We start from the raw sequence: 23,038 nt of genomic DNA on the forward strand, positions 1-23,038 counted from the left end.
CTCCTTGGTGACTAATTGCTTTTCATTTTAACCACTTCACTAACACTGCAACTTTTTAATTAGCCAAGATCTCCATCTACAGCCTTCCTTTTTGATCTCTATCCACATGCACTTACTTTTTTTGATTAGGGATTTTTTTGCCCCTCCCCAAAACCACTTTGTATTGTTTTGCTACTTCAAGATACAGCTGTTCTGCTGTGGGCTGCTCACGGTATTAACCTTCATAGCATTGAAGCTGAATTACATATTCAGCTCCATCTCTGCCTCTCACAGCTATAAAAACTTACTACCATGCTTTTGAAGATGCTGTACACAACAAAGAAACAGAAAGGATGCAATTCACCCTCTTATTCTGGCTATTTGTCAGATGCATGCTGTCATTTTCTCTTTATGACTACGCTATAGGATGCTGTTGCAAGTTTTTTCTAACATGTTCTGAATGCAGACTTTTCCCGATAACCTGTTAAAGGCTGCTGCACGGCAAGGAGCTTTTATCAGCAGGGTTCTTACTTTCTGACTCTCCTGACTCCCACTCCTGTGCTGCATTGCTTATAATAATAAGGAAAACAAAACACTTTTTCATCTAGAGCCAAGAGTAGTGTTGTGCCCCATAGGATGAAAGAAAGAGCCAGATATCCTTGACAGCTAAAAGTAGGTGTGTTTGCTGAATTACACTATTTGGGTATCCTTATAATTTCCAGAGTGCCACAAACAGGGCAGAATGTAAAATCAAGGTGGCGTGCACGGTCTGCACAAATCATCTTCCAGTTTGGATCTACACAGTAATACTGCAACAGCAGAAATAAGTAGATGGAAAATTCTGCCAGGCCATGTATCTGCCTCCACAACATGGTATTTTCCCTGCAGTGTATTCCCTAACATCTTGTCAATCTATTTTGTGAATAGGAGACAAGTGGATATTGATGCCTTAAGCCCATAATGATTTTCTTATTTTTCTACCTTACAAGTTTTGTAGGTAATAGAAGTAGATTTTAGAAATAAACCCCTTTCTCCCTCCTCCCCGTAGTATTCCTTAGTTTATATTCCTCAATCCTTTCACCCCATTCCATACTCCCTATATCAACCCTATTCCCATATTCAGCAGATGATGTTTGGTCTCTTAGTCAAGGCAAGCCTGTCTTGTTTGGAGAACGCTTGTGTCTTGGCCTGGGCCGCAGGACGGAGTCGAGGAGCTGGGTCGCCCTGCTCTCTGTACGCTGAGGATGAGGAGGATGATGAAGAGGGGGTCCCGGGGAGCAGCCCAGACCCAGTTTTGAGGGGCGGGCCAGGGGGTGGACCAGGCCAGGGGTTATGGGGTGGACACGCTTGGGATTGGCCAAATGTTGTTGTGAATGTAACATCCCGGGCACAGCCCGGCGCGCGCGTCGTAGCATCTATTGCCTTGGCATAATTAAACCCTTTCTTATCTCACCCCAGCTAAACGGCTCCTGAATTTTTTTGTAACACCAGCTGAGCAGGCATCAATATAAATATACAGTCATGAGGTGAGTGCTCACAGTGCTGGATTACATGAGCTTTCCACAGTGCTCTGCAACCAGGAGCTCTTTCAGAGCAGAACTGGGATCTGAACTGTGGGAACACACTGAAAGGCTCAGCCAAGATGTGGCCATGCTCAGGTTTTTTCCTGCATACTGGTTTAATTATCACAAAAATTTTACTTTTTAAACATTAAACAGTTTATTTAACTACTAAACAGGAAAGCTTAAAGTATAAACTACTTATAAATCAGGTCGGAAACTAGAATTTCAATGTCCTACAAGCAGCTCTCATGCTCTTGGTGTCAAAGCCAATGTCCCTGCTCAGCCAGATAACCACTACTGGCAAGAGGCACAAACAAGGCCATTTTAATGAAAAATCAGATTCAGCCTATAGGTTATTCAGGCAATGGAACTGCAGCATGTTCCAGAGTTCTCACAGCAAAACAAGAGTAACTTCCCAGTTTGTATTGATGTACAGCCACACAGAAAGTGTTTACCAGTGTTTCCAACAATACATCTACTTCCATTTACATTTTGTGTTTAGTCCTGGCAACCTCTTTCACTGGTAAAGTTCAGCGATAATACCAGTGCACAAACAAAGAAGTAAACACTCATGAGCTACATTGGCTTCTGTTAGATTTGGAATCAACAGTGAAAGAATCCAGAGTTTGTCTAATGGCATAGGACCAATCATGCTAGTAAAGGGAATGTCACTTCAAAGCTGCAGGAGAAGCAGTATGAACAACTGGGAAGAAATAAAAATCTACAGTCAATGTCTGACAGTAGCCATAGGACCAGTCTGGCTCGTGGTACCAAAGTTTTGTAGCTAATTCCAGAATTAACAGGTGTAGCTCTTAATAGTCTTCACTGGCCTGAGCACAGTACTTACAGCACCTTAAAGGCAAGACAATTTTTAAGGGCTGTGATTCAAGTCCCAAGTCTTCTCCAGACTAAAACACAGTAAATGTCTGCACACCTTTCAATTTGCCACCTGTAACATAAATACTACTGTCTCTTCCCTAACCTCATTTCCAGTTTGGTGTATTTCAACAGTGATGTGTTCAGCCCCTTGCTAAGCAGGAACACCAGCTATTTAACTTTGGTTGAGGTCGTTCAGAAACTCTAATAGCATCAAAGTGAATGAGACCTTATAGGTCTATTCAAGCTTCTCCCCCTGAGTATACCATTGACCTCTCCTAAGTTTTCTCTCCTGTCAATTAAAAATAGATTATAAAAAAAATCAAAATCACTGTTTAAATATGCTCTTTACCCACACCTCGATGCATTTAACCAAAGAGGGCAGCTGTTTTTCAAAACTACAAAAATCACATCGTTTAAATAAAACTGCAACGCGCAATTTTTCTTTCCACAAATTAAACCAAAATTAATTTATAAATACAATGAAACAAACATATTTTGACAACTCAGCTGACATCTTCACTGCTCTTAATGAATGGGGCAAGTTTCCTCAAAGCACCACCTCTGCATTATTTGATAATGCCTCAGTCAAACAGTCATCAGATAGGTATTGTCCTGAAGGTAAACAGTCATGCAATATGGAAATGGAAAGGATACAAGCATGTGCCCTGTCTCCACCAGTTCCTACATGCAGTGATGCAGACAGTAGGACTTCAGTTATATAAACAGCAGGGCTGACTATTACAGTCACCCCTTCTGGGGTTTCACTTATGCCCAGGTACTCTGGGCATATGAGACTGTTTCTCTCTGTCTCACACAGACCAAACAGTTTGTCCAATATCATACAAGAGAGAACCAGCTGATGTGGCACTTAGTGCCATGGTCTAGCAACCGCAGTGGTAGCGGATCAGGGGTTGGACTTGATGATCTCGGAGGTCCCTTCCAACCCAGCTGATTCTATGACTCTATGATGAGGTGTGATCAGAAAGAGTTTGGCAAGCCACAATATCCACCCACATTTTAACTAGGTGCTCAGAGAAGCCTGTGACATTTAACCATGCAAGACAAAGCACAAAAGTTTCCTATAGACTCTACCTTTGAGCAGAAAGTGTGCACCAAAAGAGAACACACCAACTCAGTATGCAGCTTACCACTCTGTGCCAATACGAATAGATCCTAAAATACATTCCCAGCACTTAAACAGCTGTTACCTGCAGGTCTCCTGCATCTGGTGCCGGGATGCTCTGGCAGCTAATGCTTCTAAAGGTCAGATCTTTACATGCTAAGATAAGGAAAAATCCATTTTAGTCCCCAAAGGTGCAATTGCTACTCACAAGGGTTATTCTATGACACTGAAAAAACATAGCAGGAAAAAGCTTGATCACACACTCTTGTACTGCAGTAATGTAGATATGGTTTACCTGATCCTGAGTTCTCTGAAGAACAAAATGTGAGTATAAGGAAAAGAAAGACACAGTAAAGTCTTGAAATCTTCTTTCCATTTATCCCAGACAAAATATTTAAGGATTACTACTGGTAAGTCTTACTGTTCTGTATATGTTTGAGGAGATGACAGGAGGTCTTGCTCACCAACACATTTGAATTTGACAAGATCAGTGGAAATTATCAGTTTTATGAATCAAAAATACTTAGACCTGACCTTACTGAAAGTAACTGAACTCACACAGATGGATTTCACAGGAGATGCAGGTGTGCACACTGCTTGACAAATACAGAGCTAGATTTCAACAGGAGGCCCAGGAGGATACATGTCACTTGACTCCAACACCCCCCATTCTTTCCTGCTTCTGGTCCTATGCAATGATATGGTTTAGCAAAGTTTTCCATCTGAAGACACTCTGCTAGAGGCATAGCACACACCATATAAATGGTTTTAAATGGTATTAAGCAGTAACAGTTATGAGAAATTCTCCTTCTAGTGGTGGGCAATCACAGGTCTACCACCCTGAAATGAATTTTGCTCCCTATAAGTTAGGATGGGGGTTTTTGTTTTTTAACCTCTATAGAAAGCACTGGTCCTAAAGATAAATGGAAGTAGAATCTCCCAAATCATTGTTTTGGGCTTATATGTCATTCTCTGATATCTAAAAGCTTTCAAATACACTGAGGGAAGAAGGTGGGAGGGAGAAGATGGTGCACATGTTAAAATAAAATTTTTAAAAAAATCAAACAAACAAAAAAAGCCCCATACAAATATTCATGGTATAAAATTTGTTTAACATTCAAGCACCCAGAAACCAGGGAAGTGAACTCCAGCACAAATTGAAAGTCAATACCAGCCTTTAGGACTATAACCACAATATATCTACTCAGCAAAGAGCTATTGATTTACCAAATTACTTTGCAGTGTGCAAAACAGTCACCTACAGCCAACCCAGCAATTTGGCAAGCATTTTGCTGGCCCCATCTGTAGAAAATCTCTGAGAAAAAAAAAGAGGTGTCTTAACACTCTCTGCAGCACAGCTGCAGACCATAAGCAATGGGAATGCCTTTGTTCAGACAGGGGACACTTGAAGACTCTTTGTAACTCTTGACGCACTTTAGTTTTGAAGAGTTCACCCCACTTCAGATATTCTTCCACTGAAGTAGATCAAGTACTGCATAGAAAAGGGGGTTAGATTTCAAATGGGCACCACCTCTTCAGAAGCAGACAGAAGCAAGTAAATTTGTATTCTTACCAAAAATTTACTTCTTTAATAATGGAAGCAAGTGCATATAGATCAAGCCTGCTTTTGCACTGCTTGTAACCCAGACCTACACTGTAGATGTAAAACTAGACAAGGAACATCCAAGTTTAATTTACTCAGCCATTTTTAATCCATGAGGCTGACCATAAAGCGTAAAAACCTAACAAATGGCTTTCAAAGTCTCATAGGAAGTTAGATGTGTAAACTGCATCAATTCAGATAAGGTAAGATATGACTAAGGTTAGATACAAAATATTTTCTAATACATTTGGCTGTACCCTTCCTCAGTGTAAGTTAACTTATTTCCACTGATTTCAGACTTAGCAATGTTTTGATTTCCCATATAAAAATAAACAATACTTCAAGCATCACTGTACATTCACATCTAATCAAACAATGGAACTGAAGCTTTCATGTGAAATTACTGTCAACCTGTCTGTTGCCATTTTGCAGTCCAGAACAAAGAAAGCTTTTGCTTTGCCTCTTTCCAGGTATGACCATGAATCCCCACTGAATGCAACTGGATGGTATCAAAACAACAATGACAAAAATCTGGTGTCTGTGCACCTGCTTGCTCTGATTGCTTCCAATTATCCTGAAGGAGCTCTGCATTTCTGGGAAGCAATTATTCCAGAGAATAACAATGGTTGTCACATATCTGCTAGGTAATCAAGGGCCTAGCCCAAGGAACCATCAAACCTCTATCACATCTTAACATCAAGTTCTGAAAACAGGGAATATAGTCACTTTTGGATGGGGGAAGACTGGACAAAGAAAGGGAAGGTCAGGGTAGAGACAGCACCCATAAATGCAAATAAGATGAAGGCAGAAAATTAACTCAAAACTCCTAGTTTGTTTTTCTTTTTTTCCTGCAAAAAGACAGAGACTGTATTGTTAAGACAGCCAGAATTACGTTAAATGTGCAGGCTGTGGAAAATGACCAATTATCGAACAACTCAAAAATGGAAGAAAAACTTGCTATTTATCATGACTGTTAGTTTATAAGGAGCAAGTAGACAAGTAAAGAATAAGAGAAATCTATTTCCTGTCTGTTTTACTGGCTAATTTGAAGAAGAAAAATAGAATGAGGAAAGAACAGAGAGGAAAAACAGAAGAAATAAACAGCAGGAAAAAAAGATGTCTAAAAAAATTCAGGGTCCTTTCCAAAACCTTCAAACTGAGAGCAGGTTGAAACCAATCTTGTTCATTACCTCAGCTGGCAGCTGCCATAGTTGCAGGCAGAAGTAAGGTGACCATAAGGGAAGGGCCACTTAGCAGTCTGGGTGCTCAGTGACTGCTAAATATGACAGTGTTTTTCTATGATATGGCTTATTTTGAGAAAAAGCTGCAGGATGTTCCCTTTTTAATATTTTTCAGTTACAACTCTCCAGTGTTATTAGGCAGTCTCTGTAACAGTAGTTAATGTATCTCTAAAGCTACAAATCTAACAAACATTAAGTGCCCTGCGTTTTGTTAAACGTAAAAGCAAACTGTGTGCTTCCCTTTTTCCCATGCCTGTGACCCTCTGTGCACAGAGCAGAACCATTGCAGCTCTGTCTTTTGGCATGTCACACAACACAGCTACTGCACAGCTGGACTTTGTTGTAGGCTGCCTCTCCTCAGGGAGGCGCACAGCAGGGCAGGAAACATTCCTCACTCCATGGTTACCTTGCTTTAAATCTGCATAAAAGACAGAGAGGCCCCAGGCTCTACTGCAGGCCATATGCTGCAGCAACAACAGAAGAGTAGCTGCATAGTCTCTTGGTGCCAAGTCACTATTAACTAAGAGAGAATTTCAGACCCTCCTAGATCCCATGACTGCAGCTTATTTACTTGGCTTTGGATGCATAGATATGAGATGCATATGGTCCCCATGGCCACTAACTAAGCTAGGAACAGAAATCAGCTTTTAAAAATAGGTAAACTTTGGAGACAGGAGAACAAAACAAGGCCATTCAGACAGTGCATACAGCTTTCCAAATGAGCTGGACCAGCAAAACTGTGCTCCAGAAGAGTCCTGAGCAACAGCATCATGTTTAAAGTCATGATGCTTTCAAGAGGCTGAAAAGAGATGAAAAAGACTAGAAGAGAGACAAAACAAAAATTTCTCAGGGATTTTTTTTCTCTCTGAGAGACAACAAAAACCAATTCCATGTACTTTGGCATCAACACCTGTTAAAAGAACAATTTAATTATGATAGAAAACAAGCAGCTCCACATATCCAGAGATCAGCACTAGCATACATAAGTATTATCTTTTGGCCTTTGTGAAGTGCCTGTGTTTCTCTCACTAAACTCCATCAGTACTACCTGGTCATTCCAAAAGAAATACCAATGATTCACACACACAGATAGATTGGATAACATTTCCCCAGAGAACTGGTCTAACAAGAAACAAAGCAGCAATGAGGTTAACTGTCAAAGATTACATCACAGCAGTTTGAGTTATATTTTGTGGTTAAAGTACCCCATGTCCACTAATGCGGAACTGATCAAAATGATCATCACAGCTGTAATGGGAAGAAGCTGCTAGCAGGATGCTTCTGCAAGGTCCCCTCCCCTGTACACAGGCAGTACCAGTTTCATGATTAGAAGGCAAAATTGTTAAGAGGAAAATAAGTTACAGAATGCAAACTTTCAGCTTATTTCAAAACTACTGAATACTGGCTTTGCTATATCAAGTTTTTAAAAATTGAAGAAGTATGTTCTCTGTAGCGGAAACTATTTGCACAAACCTAAATTGTGTATTATGATTGCTGATGGACTCTTCAGTGTTGTCTTAAAGCATCACACACAAATTACTCTAAACGTCAGAACAAATTAGAGAGCTTCCTCTGCCTCCCTGAGTGACTTTCATCTCTAATGTTCTCATTTCTCCCTTCTAGATCAAGTGGCAGAACTGGGGCTCATTTAGCCCTAGATAAAGCACACTTCTCCAGGCTGACAGAATTGCAGTTTACACTGTAATTTAAAACAACTTTACCCACCTACATTAATGAACAAACCAATCAATTACTTACTGTTCTTCTTGTACATCAAGATTTCAAAGGAGTTCATCTCATAGTTCTCAAATGTTTGCCGGACCTTGTCAATTGTATCTTTGTCTGTCAGCTCTCCATACATAAAACTGTGAATAAAGCAAGAAATTCAAGTCAGATACTAAAAAAAAGACACAAAGCAATTTGTTTACAGTGTGAAAAGGACCCCCCCAGAAATAGCTCTTATTTGATTTTCTTTCACCTGGAAAGCATATTTGACAGATGTAGCCCCAAGAGATAAAAGACAAAACTGGAATAAACAGATTATTTTTCTCCTCAAGCAATAAGCACAACACTACAAGCTATTTAACAGAAAATAAATCTGTTCTCAAATACCTGCAGGTGCTGCTTTTTTGCATAACTTCTGCTCTGTGATATCCCGATAACTTGCAAAATCCATCGTTGCTGTAGACAATGGGCCAATCCACTATCTGGGCATTACCCAAGACAAAATTAGTATCTGTTTGAAAAAGCACATCAGTTAGACATTAGACAAGGCTATGGTTGCATTAGAGGAAATACCCATTTCAGGACCCACTACCAATTGCTTCAGTCCCTGCACGATTTTTCCCAGATATTCCCACTGCAATCAACATTATTATTCCTGGTTTTAATTTTAAGTAAATTCTTATTTTTAAAAAAGTATTAATTAGTTTTACAAAAGTATAAAAGCATAAAAGGATGGGTTTATGCAAATAAAACACATGATGATCAAGCAGGTAAAATTCATCTCTTGACAGAAGACAGATTCCCTCTGCGCCCCATGCACTGATCCACCATGACACTCAAACTGAATGTGAAGCCTCTAACAGTGGCCAAGCCAACACATGAGCAATATTCCTCCTCTCTGAATGCAGACATCGTGGCTCCTCTCAATTCCCTTCACTGGTGGCCACACAAGGTCAAATACTTCATGTGCGAGGGGTACAGCACAGCACTCCCAACGAGACAGCCAAGAACCAAGGTTAGCGTTCATATCAGTAGAAGGAACTTTCTGTTTGCAATGCAAGCCAGAAGGAGTTTCAATCAGTAAGAAAAAAACCTAAGCAGGATTCACACCTCCATTCTCACTGGATCTGCCCGTGACACTTTTTTTATGACTGCTATCTCAAAACTACACCTGTGCCAAGACAGACAGCACTGCTGCTGCCTGAGCGCTGGCAGGCAGAAGGAGGTGGTAGTTCTTCTCCCAGCTGCAAAGACCTTCTGGCTTTTGAAAGAAATGCTGGGCAGCCACATGAGATCAAGAGACATTCATATTTAAGGGGAGCCTTTAAGGGAGTCCACCACACTGTCTGCTTTTCAGGATCTGCCCCTAACTGCTCAAACCTACATAGGCATCATCAATGCCTCCTGCAAACACAAGCAAGACATTTTACCTATTAATTGAAAAGAGTTATGTTTATTTTAACTTCCTCTTTCAAAATCTTTCACCCCATTGCAAACTTCAAGTGAGTTTAAATAAAACATTCCTGTAACTATCTAAATCCATTGGTCAATTCCATAAGCATGACTAAGTGTATCTTGATACACTCTTTAGAATTAAATACACCAGTAGTACAACTTCAGGACATTTTAGTTGCTTTGTTTCTCACAGCCTCTTTTAAATACCATAGTTTTTGCTTTCTTCTTTGGAAGAAGCACTTTCTTCCAAAAACATTACACGTCTTTTATCCTTTCCCAAGAATAAGCTGTCATTTCTCATTGCTTAAGCAAGTGCTTTTGAATGTCTATTATAAACACTATGTTATACTGTCTTAGGATATTTTTAAATTTCATCAGGAAGTACAAAAAAATGACAAAAAAGTATGCAAATACAAATGTTAGGCCAGGTCCTGCCCTGATCTGAATGGTGTTATTTCAGGCATTAATTCCTTCCCACTGTCTCCCCTTCTCGAAAGGTAACTTTCCCTTCACTCCGTTTCCTAAAGAGTTTCTATTAAGCATTTGCCTGCCTTTCACTTAAACCTCACTGTCTTCAGATAAATAATCTCTTTTTGTTTTTATTGAAGGCTACATAGGGCACATTTTTGATGGCCATCACTGTGTTAATCCTACTTTTATCTAGCCTTGCAATGCTTCTATGAGATACAACAGCGCTCTTGCCCCCTTTTTACAGGTAAAAGCAAAAACCTAAGTCCAAAAGAGGATTTAAGCACCAAATGGTGAGACTGCAACAGTCTAGCCCCTAGATGCCTGGCTCTCAAAGACTTTGTAGCTGGATGCTCTGTGAGTAGTGATGGAGAGGAGAGCTGAAAAAATTAACACAGCAAATAGAAACCTGCCCAAGTTAAACCACAGAATATAATGGAAAAAGGGGTATATTTTAAGGCTGGGTTTTTTCCCCTTTCCTACATTACTTACAATACCTAATATTTTAACATAAACCCAGGTCTCACAGACAATACAAAGATTCTTTGCCATTACTGCAGAAGCTAAAGAATCACATTCCCACTTCCTTACATTTTGGCCCATTGAAGCCCCCCCTTTTTTGAAATGGCAGTTTCCAAAGGATGCACAGAAACCATGCACACATTTCCCCCCTCCAACAGCAGTTAGGACACTCTCCTACAAGATGCAGGGCTACCTGAGGGCAATGAAAGCTCAGCCTTTATTTCAGCTCCTGAATGACTTATTATCAAGCTACCAAAGAGAACAGATGTCAACATCCTCACCATATGAGTTTTTAAGTCAGTCTGACTTGGCCACCGTACTTTATGCACTCCTACGAGGCAACCCTGTTAGTCTACACTGGGTGAGCCTCTCTGGGAGGTGGAGGTAGAATGTTTCATCAGAGAGTCCAGGCTGGGCTTAGTTGTGAGTTACAAGCAATCTGAGAGATCTTTACGTACCTACAAAGCTTTAAAGAAAAAATCTTGGGCACCAAACAATTCAAAGAACAAGACAGGTTTCGACAATCCCACTGTTTCCTAAGTGTCTCTCCCTTCCAGCTAGTTCCCACTTCATGCATCTTTGCCTTTCTTTGATCCAGGTTTTACATAGCTGACAAATGTACTGCATTTCTTCAGAAAGAGTGTCTCCGACAACGCTGTTAAGCCTGTGTGAAAACTGGCAAGACACAGCATACAATAAGGACTCCCACTTATAACACCCCTGCATAGTTTATTCTGACAGATAACCCAGAGGTAGAAGGGCTGTCCTCATTGCTATTGTTTACATTCAATTGCATTGACGTTCTTGACAATGTGCTGCTTGGAGACAGCTCATAATCTGTTAAAAAATTGTTTCTAACATAAGAAAATATTAGATAACATCCAGTGAGGCAAATATTGCCACTCCATCCATAGGGACACAGGGTCCCAGAGGCCAGGAAACAGCTGTGGCTTTGTTACACAACAAGCATGAGGGATGCTCTAGTGAACTCTGAGCATCACAGGGAAGAGCCTCTTGGGGATTCACAAGTGGGTCAACAAGGCCAGGAAATTAGTTGATCGGGAGGACCATGAAGAAATCCACTGCTAAAGTCTCTTCAAAGACACTGGTGAAATGGACATGTGATAGCTGCAGTACTCAAACTATTTAGTGATTTTAGGCACCTCTTTGAAAGGACTCAATGGACTCCCTTACCAGGAATTCAATTTCTATCACAATGGCAATTGGATTAGCAGTATTGCCTGTCCCAAGGAGAAGCTGTAAGCATCATTGGCCCTTCTTATGAGCTCCAAGATGAACTGAGCAAGAACTGGAGGGGGCAGGCTCATGTAAAAGATCTACAGTTCTGGCTTGTGTTGCATCTGGCACAGTCTGAGCAAGACCATTGGGAGGCAAGGAAACATGTAGAGTTGCAGCACAAAACACATCGCGCTCCAGAAACACAAGTAAGAACTGTAGCACCACAAAGGCAGCACAGTTACTTGCATGAGTAGGGCAGGCTTCTGTGATGAGAGCCTGCAGCACCAGTTCCTTTGTGAAGTGCCTCACTTCATATTTTCTAGCCTGCATTTTCTACAGGTCAGTTCTGCTCACTGCAGACACCCTCATGTCAGCCTTTACACACTCAAATGTCAGATCTGTTTTGGATTATCACTTTAAAGTAGATATGGCTGCTTTAAAGCACCCAGAAAAGTATTTTAACTCCTTTCAAAGTGTAAGAATGGATTTCACTCAGTCACTGAAACCAGTACTTTCCTCCACTCAGAAAACAAACCATTACAGAAGAATCAGAAAATGTCTTCCCAAATAACATTGGTCCTTTAACAACAGCAATAGCAAGTCTCTAGAACAACTCTTCACTAAAACTAATGTATCTACTGAATCCTATGTTATATATAGTGCTTTGTTTAACCAAAACTATCCATCAGCTCAAACTTCAAAAATGCCTGAAGACAAGGTGCACTCATAGACATGTGTCTGGCCAGAACTAGCTGGCTGAGGAGAGGTCACCTCCTTGCAAGAGCATGGAGCAAGTGCTTCCTCCCAACCATTCCCCTGCACAGCTACACATTCATATCCATTGCATCCCAGCCTCTCCTGTAAGGTGGACCTCGCCAAGCCCAGATCCCCACCTTGTTCCGCAGGCTAGCCCACCAGTTCTGCCTTCCCTGTCCCTTCAGTGACGCACAGGTCCTCTTCTGGGATGCACTGTCAGAATGTCAGAGACCAGTAGCCAGACCTATTCTCACAGCACTGCCAGACACGTTCCCTCCCACATTGCAGACATGTTCCCACATTGCACAGAGGAAGCCAAGTGGAAACCTCTGCTCAGGGGTTTGTAGTGCAGACCTTGGTGATAACAAAGGCTGTTGCCCACTGCACCATCACATATGTGGGTCTGTCAAAGCTGCCACAAGTGTGCTCAGGTTTGTGTAGTGCACAAACGTAATTTAAATATATTAATATCTTTTCCCCACAGTCAGCACACAAATACAAAACTCAAAAGGTTTGCTCCTAATTTATCCCCCTCTCAGTGAAGGGAGATCCAGGCTCGCTGTGGTGGGAAGACCTGCTCCTCACCAAACTTGCTAGTTCTCCTATCAGTCTCCGACAGAATAGGAATTGCCCTCCTACATAGCACTGGTTACTGAGACCAGCAGGTCACTTTTTATCAAGTCTCAAACTCCTCTCATGGATCTTGAGCGGAGCAAACCTAGACCCCTAGCATTACCACGCACAAATCACTTCTACAGCAGAACTAAAAGAACTGCTGAGTACATATGTTTCTTACCCTACTCATGGTCACTGGGAACAGTGGGAGAGATACAATCTCCTTAGCTACTGCCCCCTTAGCTGGGCACAAAGCTGCACAGGTGCTATGTCACAGCCAGTTTAAGAATAAGAGGCAGACAAACATCCAAACAATTCTGCTGTTTACAAACTTGTGACTTTGCATCACAAACAGACATGGGGAAAAGAGACACTGCTTCATTTCTGTTTAATTTTTTCCCAATACATGGAAATCAAACTTTGTTTGTATGTAGTCCTCTCAAAATTGCTACCAAAGGATAGGTATGTATGAATTTTTGCTCATGTTTAGTCTTTAGCTTTGAAAAAAAAAAGGAAAACAGAAGCATTTAGTCAGACTGATTAGTTACATTGTTCAAATGTAACTGCGGAGATCACAATATGGCCCTCAATCAGTAAAAATAAGTCAAATTGAATTTCAAGCACTTATTCAATCTTTTCTTTGCTTACATGGGATTCGAGGCTTACACTTCAGAGACCAACTACATTTTCATCTTAACAAAAGTGCTGTAACTGTAGTCAAAGCAAGTACAGACCTGCTCAAATGACAGAAAGACCATTCATATGGTAGAATAAGAAGAATAAATTCTGCTTTTCCACCCACATCATCCTGTAGAAGTCATTGGTGTAACAAGGATACTCACATTCACAGTATCCTCTTGATTTCATTCCTAGAGTGGAAATGCATAGTTGTTTAAATATTCCATTGAACACCTTCATCTCTCTACAGAATAATGATATAGTGGCCTCAAAATTGTACGTCCTTAATATTGAGGTCAAAATTTTTAAGCTGTAGCCTCACTCTAATACAAAAAAGCTATTATAAAACCCTACAGATAGGTTCATTTGGGCCTACATGTTTTCTATTTAATTTACTTCACAGAAACAAAAATGGATGTAAAAGCTCCTTGGTTGCCAAAGCACGAACACAGTCCTCTACATGCAGGCATTTCATGTGTATTCAAATATGACTTAAACTGTTCTTGTGTACTCCAGGGCATAGTGCAAGTGCAGGCTGAAAAGAATTATTAAAAATATATTTCATCATATTTATCACAAATAACAAGAGAGACACTAACTAAAACTGACTCAGTTTAAGTCAATATAGAAAATGAATGTTAACTGCAACCAGCAGTATAGATAAAAACTACTGGTTCCATCTCAACATTTGTTACTTTGGATTGTTATAGAAAATATTTTACTGCAGGCCTCTACCATGAGAAAAGTTCAAATTGAAAATAATATCTTTCCAACAATAGTAGTTGTAAAATCTTCATAATTATCTGAATTTTTTAAAAATAAAACCAATTACTGAAGAATAATGGAACAAGAATAGCTGAAATTGCACTACAAGTGCACCAAAGCTGCCATATGCATTTTATGCATAGCATACTTCTTCACCTATCATTGAAGTAGTGTCCATTCTGAGGAACTAACAACAACAACAATTAAAAACAAAACCCAAACACAACATTTACACAAATGCAACATTATCGTGAGATAATTAGATAATTTTCAGAAATTAGAAAGTTCATCAGTTGCTAAGTCATATATTGCACCACTCTTATTAAAGAACAAAAACACTGTTTAGCAGTGAGACTTCATCATTCAATTGGTCAGGGGGGTTTTTCCCCTCCCATCTGATCTTAAAACTAATCTAGGAAAACTCATGCTTTATTTGCATTGATTACATTAATCTTTCTTCAGTTTAAAGAAGCCATTTGATTTACTGATTATAGCCTTAAAAGCATTTGATGAGACCTTACTCCCTGCTCACTTTTATCTATATGTATTTCAAAAGTGCATTAACAAATTCGCCAATGAATGGGTTTCATTAAGATTTGTTTTACAATCTTGTTCTAGGATTTAATGTAGAAATTGATTGATATATTGAATTATCACACTAGAACTTCTTGAGCTTTCAGAACATTAATTTTAAAGCACATTACCTATCATCTCTGTGTTGTACATTTTTTTTCTTGCAATCTATAAAAGCAATTTTAAGGAAATCAGGTCTTACATTTCTAAATGCATAAAAGCGCTCACACAAAAGTAGACTCCTGGCCTAGTAAAAGCCAGAAAAAAAATTATATTTGATTCAAGTGATATTGAGAAAAAAAAAAGTCAAAAGATATTTCAATTATATGAAAAGTGTGGATGAAAATGTATGAGTCTCCACAGTTGTTAACATAGAAAAGAAGGAAGATCAGGAAGTAACAAAACTCTTTGTTTCATTCTATTTGTGAAAATGTCCTTAATGAGGAAGCTACAAGTTGTGCCCTTGCAATTTCTAAAGGTCTCCTGCTTTTATGGAGAAATGTCTTGTTTTAATTAATGCCAACAGACAGACCTACGCTTGCAGACTTTACTCAGACAAAAGTGATTTTACAGTAAATCTTGAAGAAATTGGGCCTTTTGAGATTAGATACAAAAGGATAAAGACTCAAGTTCAATCACTGGATGCCAGATTTGTAGAGGATAACATCCACTTTGCCTTTCACAGGGCAAGTCACACTAATGAAAGAGAAACAAAATCTTCAGCTAAAGGCACTCTATACATACAACACCATCTTATTACTGATCCAGCAGCTTCCCATGCACTTTTTGCAAGGTGTGATTCTGGCAAAGAGCGTTTCATGCAAGGGAAGAGGACCATTCTCCAGGCCAGATCCCTCTATTCCATTACAATGGATGGAGGGAGGGGGGTATGCTGAAATTAACCCACTGAAGTTTGGAAGGTGGATGAGATTTTAAACAGGCAGCATGGAGCAGAAAACCTCCTGCATATCTGCTACAGCCTTACAAAGTCAGCCCATTTGAGAGCTGACATCGCAGACATTGCACCTCATAAGGAATACCTCAATATTGTCCTTCCCTGTGCAGTTAACTTTGTCCTTTTCAATACTTTCATGTCCAAAACAGTCACTAAAATGCATGTCCCTATTCAGCAGACCCACTATAGGATGTCATTTACCTGCAGCACCAGGCTTCTGAGCTGTTCCTCTGCAAATAATGAATTTCACCCAGTGCTGCCTAAAGATTCATCGAAAATTATGGAAATTTATGAACTGTCAGGAAATCAAACATATTCTATCAAAACAGGAAAGTATACTCCACCTCACAAATGTGTTTGCTAATTTCAGCAAAAGCAGTCCTGTTCTCAGCATGAAAATATTTTCTTGACCACTGATGCTCTTTGCCGAAGGTGTTGCAGTGGTATCAGGTGATACCCAGCATCTGACTACCCTTGGTGCCTCTCCTATGGAAGAGTGATGCAGAGGTTGTCATGTTAAATATGTATTCCTTACCAACACAACAGCTCAATAGTCTGAAAGCAGTTAAACCCACAACACTTCAGATACCAAACCCTACCTTTGGGGAAGCACAATCTACTCTGCTGCTTCTGCACCCAAATCACATCAGCTGCAGCCAGGTCTGCATCTCCATGCCACACTGCTCGCTGCTTTAGATTTTGAAGGGTAGGCAGACAGAGCCAGATTGCAGCAGACACAGCACTGTCAGGTTAAGGATCTCTTGCACACTTTTAATTTAAATTAGCATGCTATTTGTTTTTGTTACTCGTTTTTGTTCTTTGTTCTCTGTTAAGTTTCTTTGCATTTCTCTCTGGCTGAACATAAAAACAGCTATTTCAGTTTCAGAAGTGTTCATAATAAAGTTAATTTCTCTCCCAGGTTTCAGCTGATGGTACAAGGCTAGCATGCCCAGGTTGCAAAGTGTTTATTGTATTGGGACTTTAGAGTCTCTAATGAAAGCAATGTCATAAATCATGGAAATGTCTGTTATACTCGGCATCTGTGTCTGAAGGTGATTTTTCTTTCCCTCTACAGGGAACTCTCTGCATTCTCCATCAAAAGGTGCAGGTTTGCTTCCACACCTGTCATCTCCTCGGGGTGTTCCCGAGAGACTTAGTGAAAGCAAAACTAAATTCACAAAGCCTTATGCCTTCTAACTTCCCCTTCTTCCAACCTTCTCATTTTGTCCATAAATCAGAAAAGCATCTGTGACTTCAATTGAAATTCCAGAGCCCTGTAAACACAGGGCTTACTTTTGCCATCCTTACACATGCACAATTATCACACATCTCGGTGAGAATTTTGACCAAGGAAGGACTGAAGAATCCAGCTGGCATTTACATAAACTGAGAATTGGTTTTGCCTTCAGTTATTGATAAAGCATGGGAATATCACAAAGAATTAGTATTCTCTACAATGTATTGTACCATTTGAATTGGGTGCCCTGGCCATGATCCAAGTTTATAACTGTTATTATTATAGTGCTTGTATACTCTGGATGTATTACATTACCAAGAAAAACATTAATACCACATTAGCAGTAATCATCAGGGGCTACTGATTCTTTATATACTGCACTGTTTTACAGCATGGGCTCATTTTCTGTCCCAGTGGGTGTTCTGATCTTTAAATATTTCAATGCTTCAAACAAATTTTTGTCAACCAAGCACTGCATGCAACATTTATTTTTCTAGCTCTGCATGGCTAGTAGAGAAACACAGCCTTTAAACATTAAATACAAGAAATTATAATTATGGTGTCCCCACTTCAAAGAGGAACAAATCTAAAATTCACACTTCATCCAAAAGATGTTCTTGTGAGATAAAATCACAGAGGACCAGATGAGGTCCACAAGTCTAGAAAGATGACACTTAATGTATTCCTTCCTGTGTGTGCTGACATAAGGCTATCCTATCCCAGGGTGGGTTGAGAAATTCTCAATTCCTTCTTTACTCCAACGTGTGGGAAAGTAATACTGTGCAGCTTCCAACCCTAGCACAGCTCCTTCGGCTTGCATTCAGTGCATGAGAACCCATCTCAGTAGATTTGCAACCTAAGAAAAAACTCATCCCTAGTAACTCTAAAGCAGATGATTCAGACCAAAGGAGTTTGAAGTGAATCTTGCTGCAGATGGTGTGATATAAACATGAGCAAAATATTAACCTAATGGAAAAAGTCTGAACTTGCACACCTACGTACACTCTACTACTGTTAGCCATTAAACGTGCATCAGCATACCAGTCCCACATCTAATATGAAAGGTTGTCCAAAGAATTCCTTGTTAAACTACCAGTAAAAAACGTTATAATTACTGCTGCCTTAAAGCAATGCTTCCAAAAGAGTCTGCATGCCAATTCTTTTGTTATTACCATGCAGCCTCTTTCAGAATTAACACCCCCTGCCCCAAAATATAACACGTTGCAAGAACATGCTTTCCTCAGTTCACCTGTGACTGATGATATGTATATCATATACAAGTTCCTTTAAGTGAAGCACTTATTCAGTACATATTTCTGTTCAATGACCAAATTCCTCTCCTTTCAAAGAGAATCCTCCCGAAATTAGGAACATTCCTGTATCTGTATGAACTCAATATCTGTTGGCACTACTTAACTTGCTTGCATGTGCCAGCAAATATAGTTTGACAACAAGCCCAAGGTTTATTTAGCCAATCCCAAATGGCCTAGATAGTTTCATTGTGGGTCACATTACTACCCAATTGAACAAAACCAAGAAAGGGGAGCCAAACCTCAAGCTTTATGGGCCCATTTAAACACTTATCCTGTGGGCATCCCAAATCATCTCAATGGCCAAGTAGACAGGCCAAGACAAGACAGGCAACAAGGAACCTGCACGTTTCCATACTGCCCCCATGCTGGTCAGCACAGCCCTACCTCATGAGGAGAGAAAGGAGTCTATCCTTGCCTCCTGAAAGAGACAGGTTAATGAGGCTGACGGTCACACCTTAGAACTGATTCATACAGTGTTTGTATGTGGCAGCATCACATTTACAGCAAAGCTGGACTGGGTCCGCAAAAACTGCAAGGCACATTATAGAAGAAATGGGCTTCTAAACCCAAGTCACTCCCCTAAGGTTCTCCTAATATATCCGAACTGTGCATTGTTTCCTACCAAGCTTAATCTAAAAACTTTGTGGATTACAGCCCTCAGGACTTGCTGAGAATTTGGAAATTATCTACTGTCATTTTACCTGTGCTGTCTAGCATCACACTGTGTTATGACACCTTCTTAATAATGGGGGAAGAGAGGAAGAAACAGAGCATAGCTTCTGCTGCATGATTCCCCCCATCTCCAAGCCTCAACTGATTTATTGCATCAGGGCTTTGACACTGAAAGCCAAAAGAGAAAATTGGTTTTTAATGAAGAAAATAATCTACAAAGTCAAGACAGTTTTAAGAAAAGCCTTCGATAACTGTTGTTGGAAGATTAGAGAAGCAGTCCTAATGTGATGAAATGTAACATTCATTTAAAAAAAAAAGTGCAAGATTCACTGTAAGACTGGTGAGCATTTTTTTCAGGAATGCAGCTTCCAACTCCTTCCATTCTACAGGAAAGTTGCAGAGAGAAATAACCTATAAAAGGAGCCTCACTTATGCTCATTTATGTGAGCATATGGTCTTATCAAAGGCTATTTCTCCAATAATACTGCCTAATTGGAAAAAAATTGAAAACCATTCTTGGGATCATTTGAGTTTCTAGCTGCTTATCAAGAGGGTTAATTGTCTTTGCCTTATCAGAACAAACTGACTATGTTTTTAATTAATTAACTTGTCTTCAAAAGGAGCTTGATCCTGCATATTCTCAACCATACTACAAGTTTGTAATCCCTTAAGTAACCCCATTGAAGTCAATGGAAGCATTAAAAATGGCACAACTTAGACTCAGGGCTTTAAAAGAAATGCACATGCCTAGGTTAAACAAATACATGAACGCTTGCATGGTCGCCGGCTCACTGAGGAGCAGCTTTTGGTAAGTCCCTAAGTGAAAGAATCTGGATAACATTAATGCATATTTGCATGCAATTGTGAAATTCGAGGCATTTTCCACTCCGCAGTTTTCCAAGAGACAGACCTGGTTACAGTGTACTAGGGAAAAAAAAAAAAGAAATATCTGCCCTCAGCCCTCAAAATGGCAAACTCTCTCCTCACTTATGACAAACCTTCCATTTCAACCGGGGCAGGCAGCTCTCGCTGATGCCCCCGCACCGGGCTCTCCGTGCCCAGAGACCATCTTGAATCCCCGCACCTTCTCCCCGGCCGGAGCCGCCGCCAGCCCCGACGCCCCGCGCCCCCCGCCCCGGGTCTGGCGCTCCCCCCGCTGGCCCCGGGGCGCGGGTCCCGCCCCGCCGCAGCCACCGGGTCTCTCTGTCCGCCCCGCCGTGCCGGCGCACCTGCAGCCCGAGCCCCGCCGCCCGGGCCGGGGACTCCCCGCAGGACTTGGGCGGAGCAGCCGGCACCGGCTCCTGCACCTGGATGCGCCGCTCCGGCGGAACCGCCCGGCGGTGCCCCCGCAGAAGGCGCGGCGGGGCTGCTTCGCCCCGGCGAGAGCTCGCCCGCGGTGCCCCCTTACCGTTAGACCTTCGCACGATGTTCTCCAGGAACGTGTTCTGGGGCGCCACCAGCCCTCGCCTTCCCCCGGCCATAGTCGCTCTGCGGGAGCGCAGCGCGGCGCAGAGGCTCCGCTCAGGGCCGCGCCGACCCGCGCTCTGCCGCGCCGCCGCCCGCCCGCCCCGCGCTCCTCATGCCTCCGCCGGGACCGGCACCCGCGGCTGTGCAGCACCGCCGCTCCCGCCGCCGCCTCCCGCGCACCGCAGCCCCGCGCCGCCGCCGGACCGCCCCGCAGCGACCCCCGCCGGCCGCCGCCGCTCCGCAGCGCCGGGGCTGCAGCGCCACCGTCTGGGGCCAGCGCGGCGGCGTCCTGGGAGCGCTCTGCCCGTCACGGGCGGACAGCGCATCCCGGCGGCCTCATCCCCGGCTCGGCGGCGACGGGGCTCGACCCCACACCAGTGCGCCTCGGGGGATGAGGAACTCGGAGTGCTTGAACACCGCTCACAAACGACCGGCGGCAGCCGTGCGGGGCGGCGGGAGGCACCGCCGTGTCCCGCTACGAGTGGGTCGCTGCTGCGAAGCAGCGGACACTTCGCTCGCCACCCTCGTCCTTCACGCTTCCCTACGACGACTTCTGTTAGAAGGCTACTTAGTATTATGTGGTCAAACTGATAAACAGCTCAGTGGAAGCAGTGAGATAAACTGAGTTCAAGAAGCGTTTGGTCAACGCTTTCGGGCACATGGTGCGATTCTTGGGGTGTCCGGTGCAGGGCCAGTAGTTGGACTTGATGATTCTGATGGATTGCTTCCAACTCATCATATTCTGTGATTTTCTGATTCTATGAACCTCTGACAGGTCCTAAACTCTTTGAGATATTTAAGTTACAACAGTTTTTCATTGAGAGATGAATTGACTTTTTTCTTTCCCACTTACAGTCTATCAGTAAATGGAAAATTCTTAGATCTCTTTAATTTAAGAGGCAGATTTTCTTGCTGGCATTGGCATGTACTTGCTGTAATGCCTCATTAAGTGCAGCACCTTCAGGCTCTGCAGCTCAAGGCATATTCAAGACATGAATATGTTTCCACATGATCACATGCCTGAGGAAAAGCTGTTTCTCACAGTACCAGCAAATAAAGCATGGCAAGCACGACGACCTGTGTCACTTGGCCTTTTTAATCATTAGCATTGCTCCCACAGAATGCTGGCACGGCCCAGTTAGCTCTCTCCTGGGTAAGGCTTGGGCCAGGAACTGCAGCCAGCTCCAGCACAGCCACACATACAGTCCGATTCAGGCACACAGTTGTGACCAAATGCTGCCTGTAACGCAAGCACTGCCACAGAAGTCCAATCTCCCTGCTGCCAGCCTTCTGCCTCCCACAGCATTTTAAAGTGAAGAGTATGAGAGAGTCGAGGGGTGGAGGCAGGTGACAATTTCATTGCAGCAGGAGCTGCAGATCAAGTCCCTGAGCAGTGCCAGCAGTCACTCACACAGCCAGACACCTGGGAGACTCCTAAAGCCCCTCCATAGCCCAACCTCCTGCAAGGCATATGAAGTAGCTGTGCCATGGAAGCTGCTTTTAAACTGGTGGTGAACTTTATGCTGGGTATCCCCGCATTTGCTGCCAAAGAGAAGAAGGTTAAGAGTTGCAAAAAGGCGACTAATTCTCCCTGAAATGTTGCTGGGTTTTGAAAAATCCCATAGAAGCATTTATTTGTATCTTTACACGTCTAAATCTATCATCAACGACACACAGAAAGACCCCAAGTTATTTAGCTCCTGCTAGCTTCAGCAGCACAGCCAAACTTGAAGAGATCTTAAACTCTCTGGCAATTTGCACAGAAAAATTGTAACCATAACCTTTGACATTGAATTTGCACAACTGCTAACAACCAAGAGTGAGGTTTTGAAAAACTGAGATCTGGAAGACTGTTTTGTTATCCTTCAAAGCCACTGCACCAGAGGAATAAGTGCATGCTATATTTCAGTTTCTGCTGAGCTCTGCAGGAATATCTACGACTTGGAGACACCTGGCAGTTGACACACATAACAGAAACTTAGAAGCTCTTAAAGAAAAAATATTTTAAACTGAATCAGCAAGTACACAGAAGTGGGAGCAAGGTGACACAGAGTAAGAAACTAAAGACTTTTTTCTGGGACTCCAAGAAAGGTGGCCTGGCTGCAGTTTGTGTTGCAGCCTCTAATTATCTAATTTTTCCAGATCATCATGCTTAATCCTATGTTCCATGTCAAAGGTACTATTTTATCTAGGTTGGGGTTTACATCTACC

General features: G+C 41.9%; 1 protein-coding gene across 3 annotated transcripts in view; it reads right to left on the reverse strand.

The window, feature by feature from the left end:
- The window catches only part of KCNH1 (potassium voltage-gated channel subfamily H member 1), a 189,564-nt gene extending 168,675 nt beyond the window's left edge, over positions 1–20,889 (reverse strand). For all 3 annotated transcript variants that reach the window (XR_003533965.1, XR_003533964.1, XM_027681858.1), the window contains exons 1-3: positions 20,769–20,889; positions 8,500–8,623; positions 8,146–8,252 (exon numbers count right to left, since the gene is read on the reverse strand). Coding sequence is in view for 1 of the 3 variants with exons in the window: in XM_027681858.1 (XP_027537659.1) it covers positions 8,146–8,252; positions 8,500–8,623; positions 20,769–20,841 (304 nt within the window). In the remaining 2 variants the exon portion in view is untranslated. The remainder of the gene's footprint in view (positions 1–8,145; positions 8,253–8,499; positions 8,624–20,768) is intronic.
- Between the last annotated feature and the right edge of the window lie 2,149 nt (positions 20,890–23,038).

The sequence above is a fragment of the Neopelma chrysocephalum genome, unplaced genomic scaffold, assembly GCF_003984885.1.
Source record: "Neopelma chrysocephalum unplaced genomic scaffold, ASM398488v2 Primary Assembly neopelma1_61b, whole genome shotgun sequence".
NCBI classification, from domain to species: domain Eukaryota; kingdom Metazoa; phylum Chordata; class Aves; order Passeriformes; family Pipridae; genus Neopelma; species Neopelma chrysocephalum.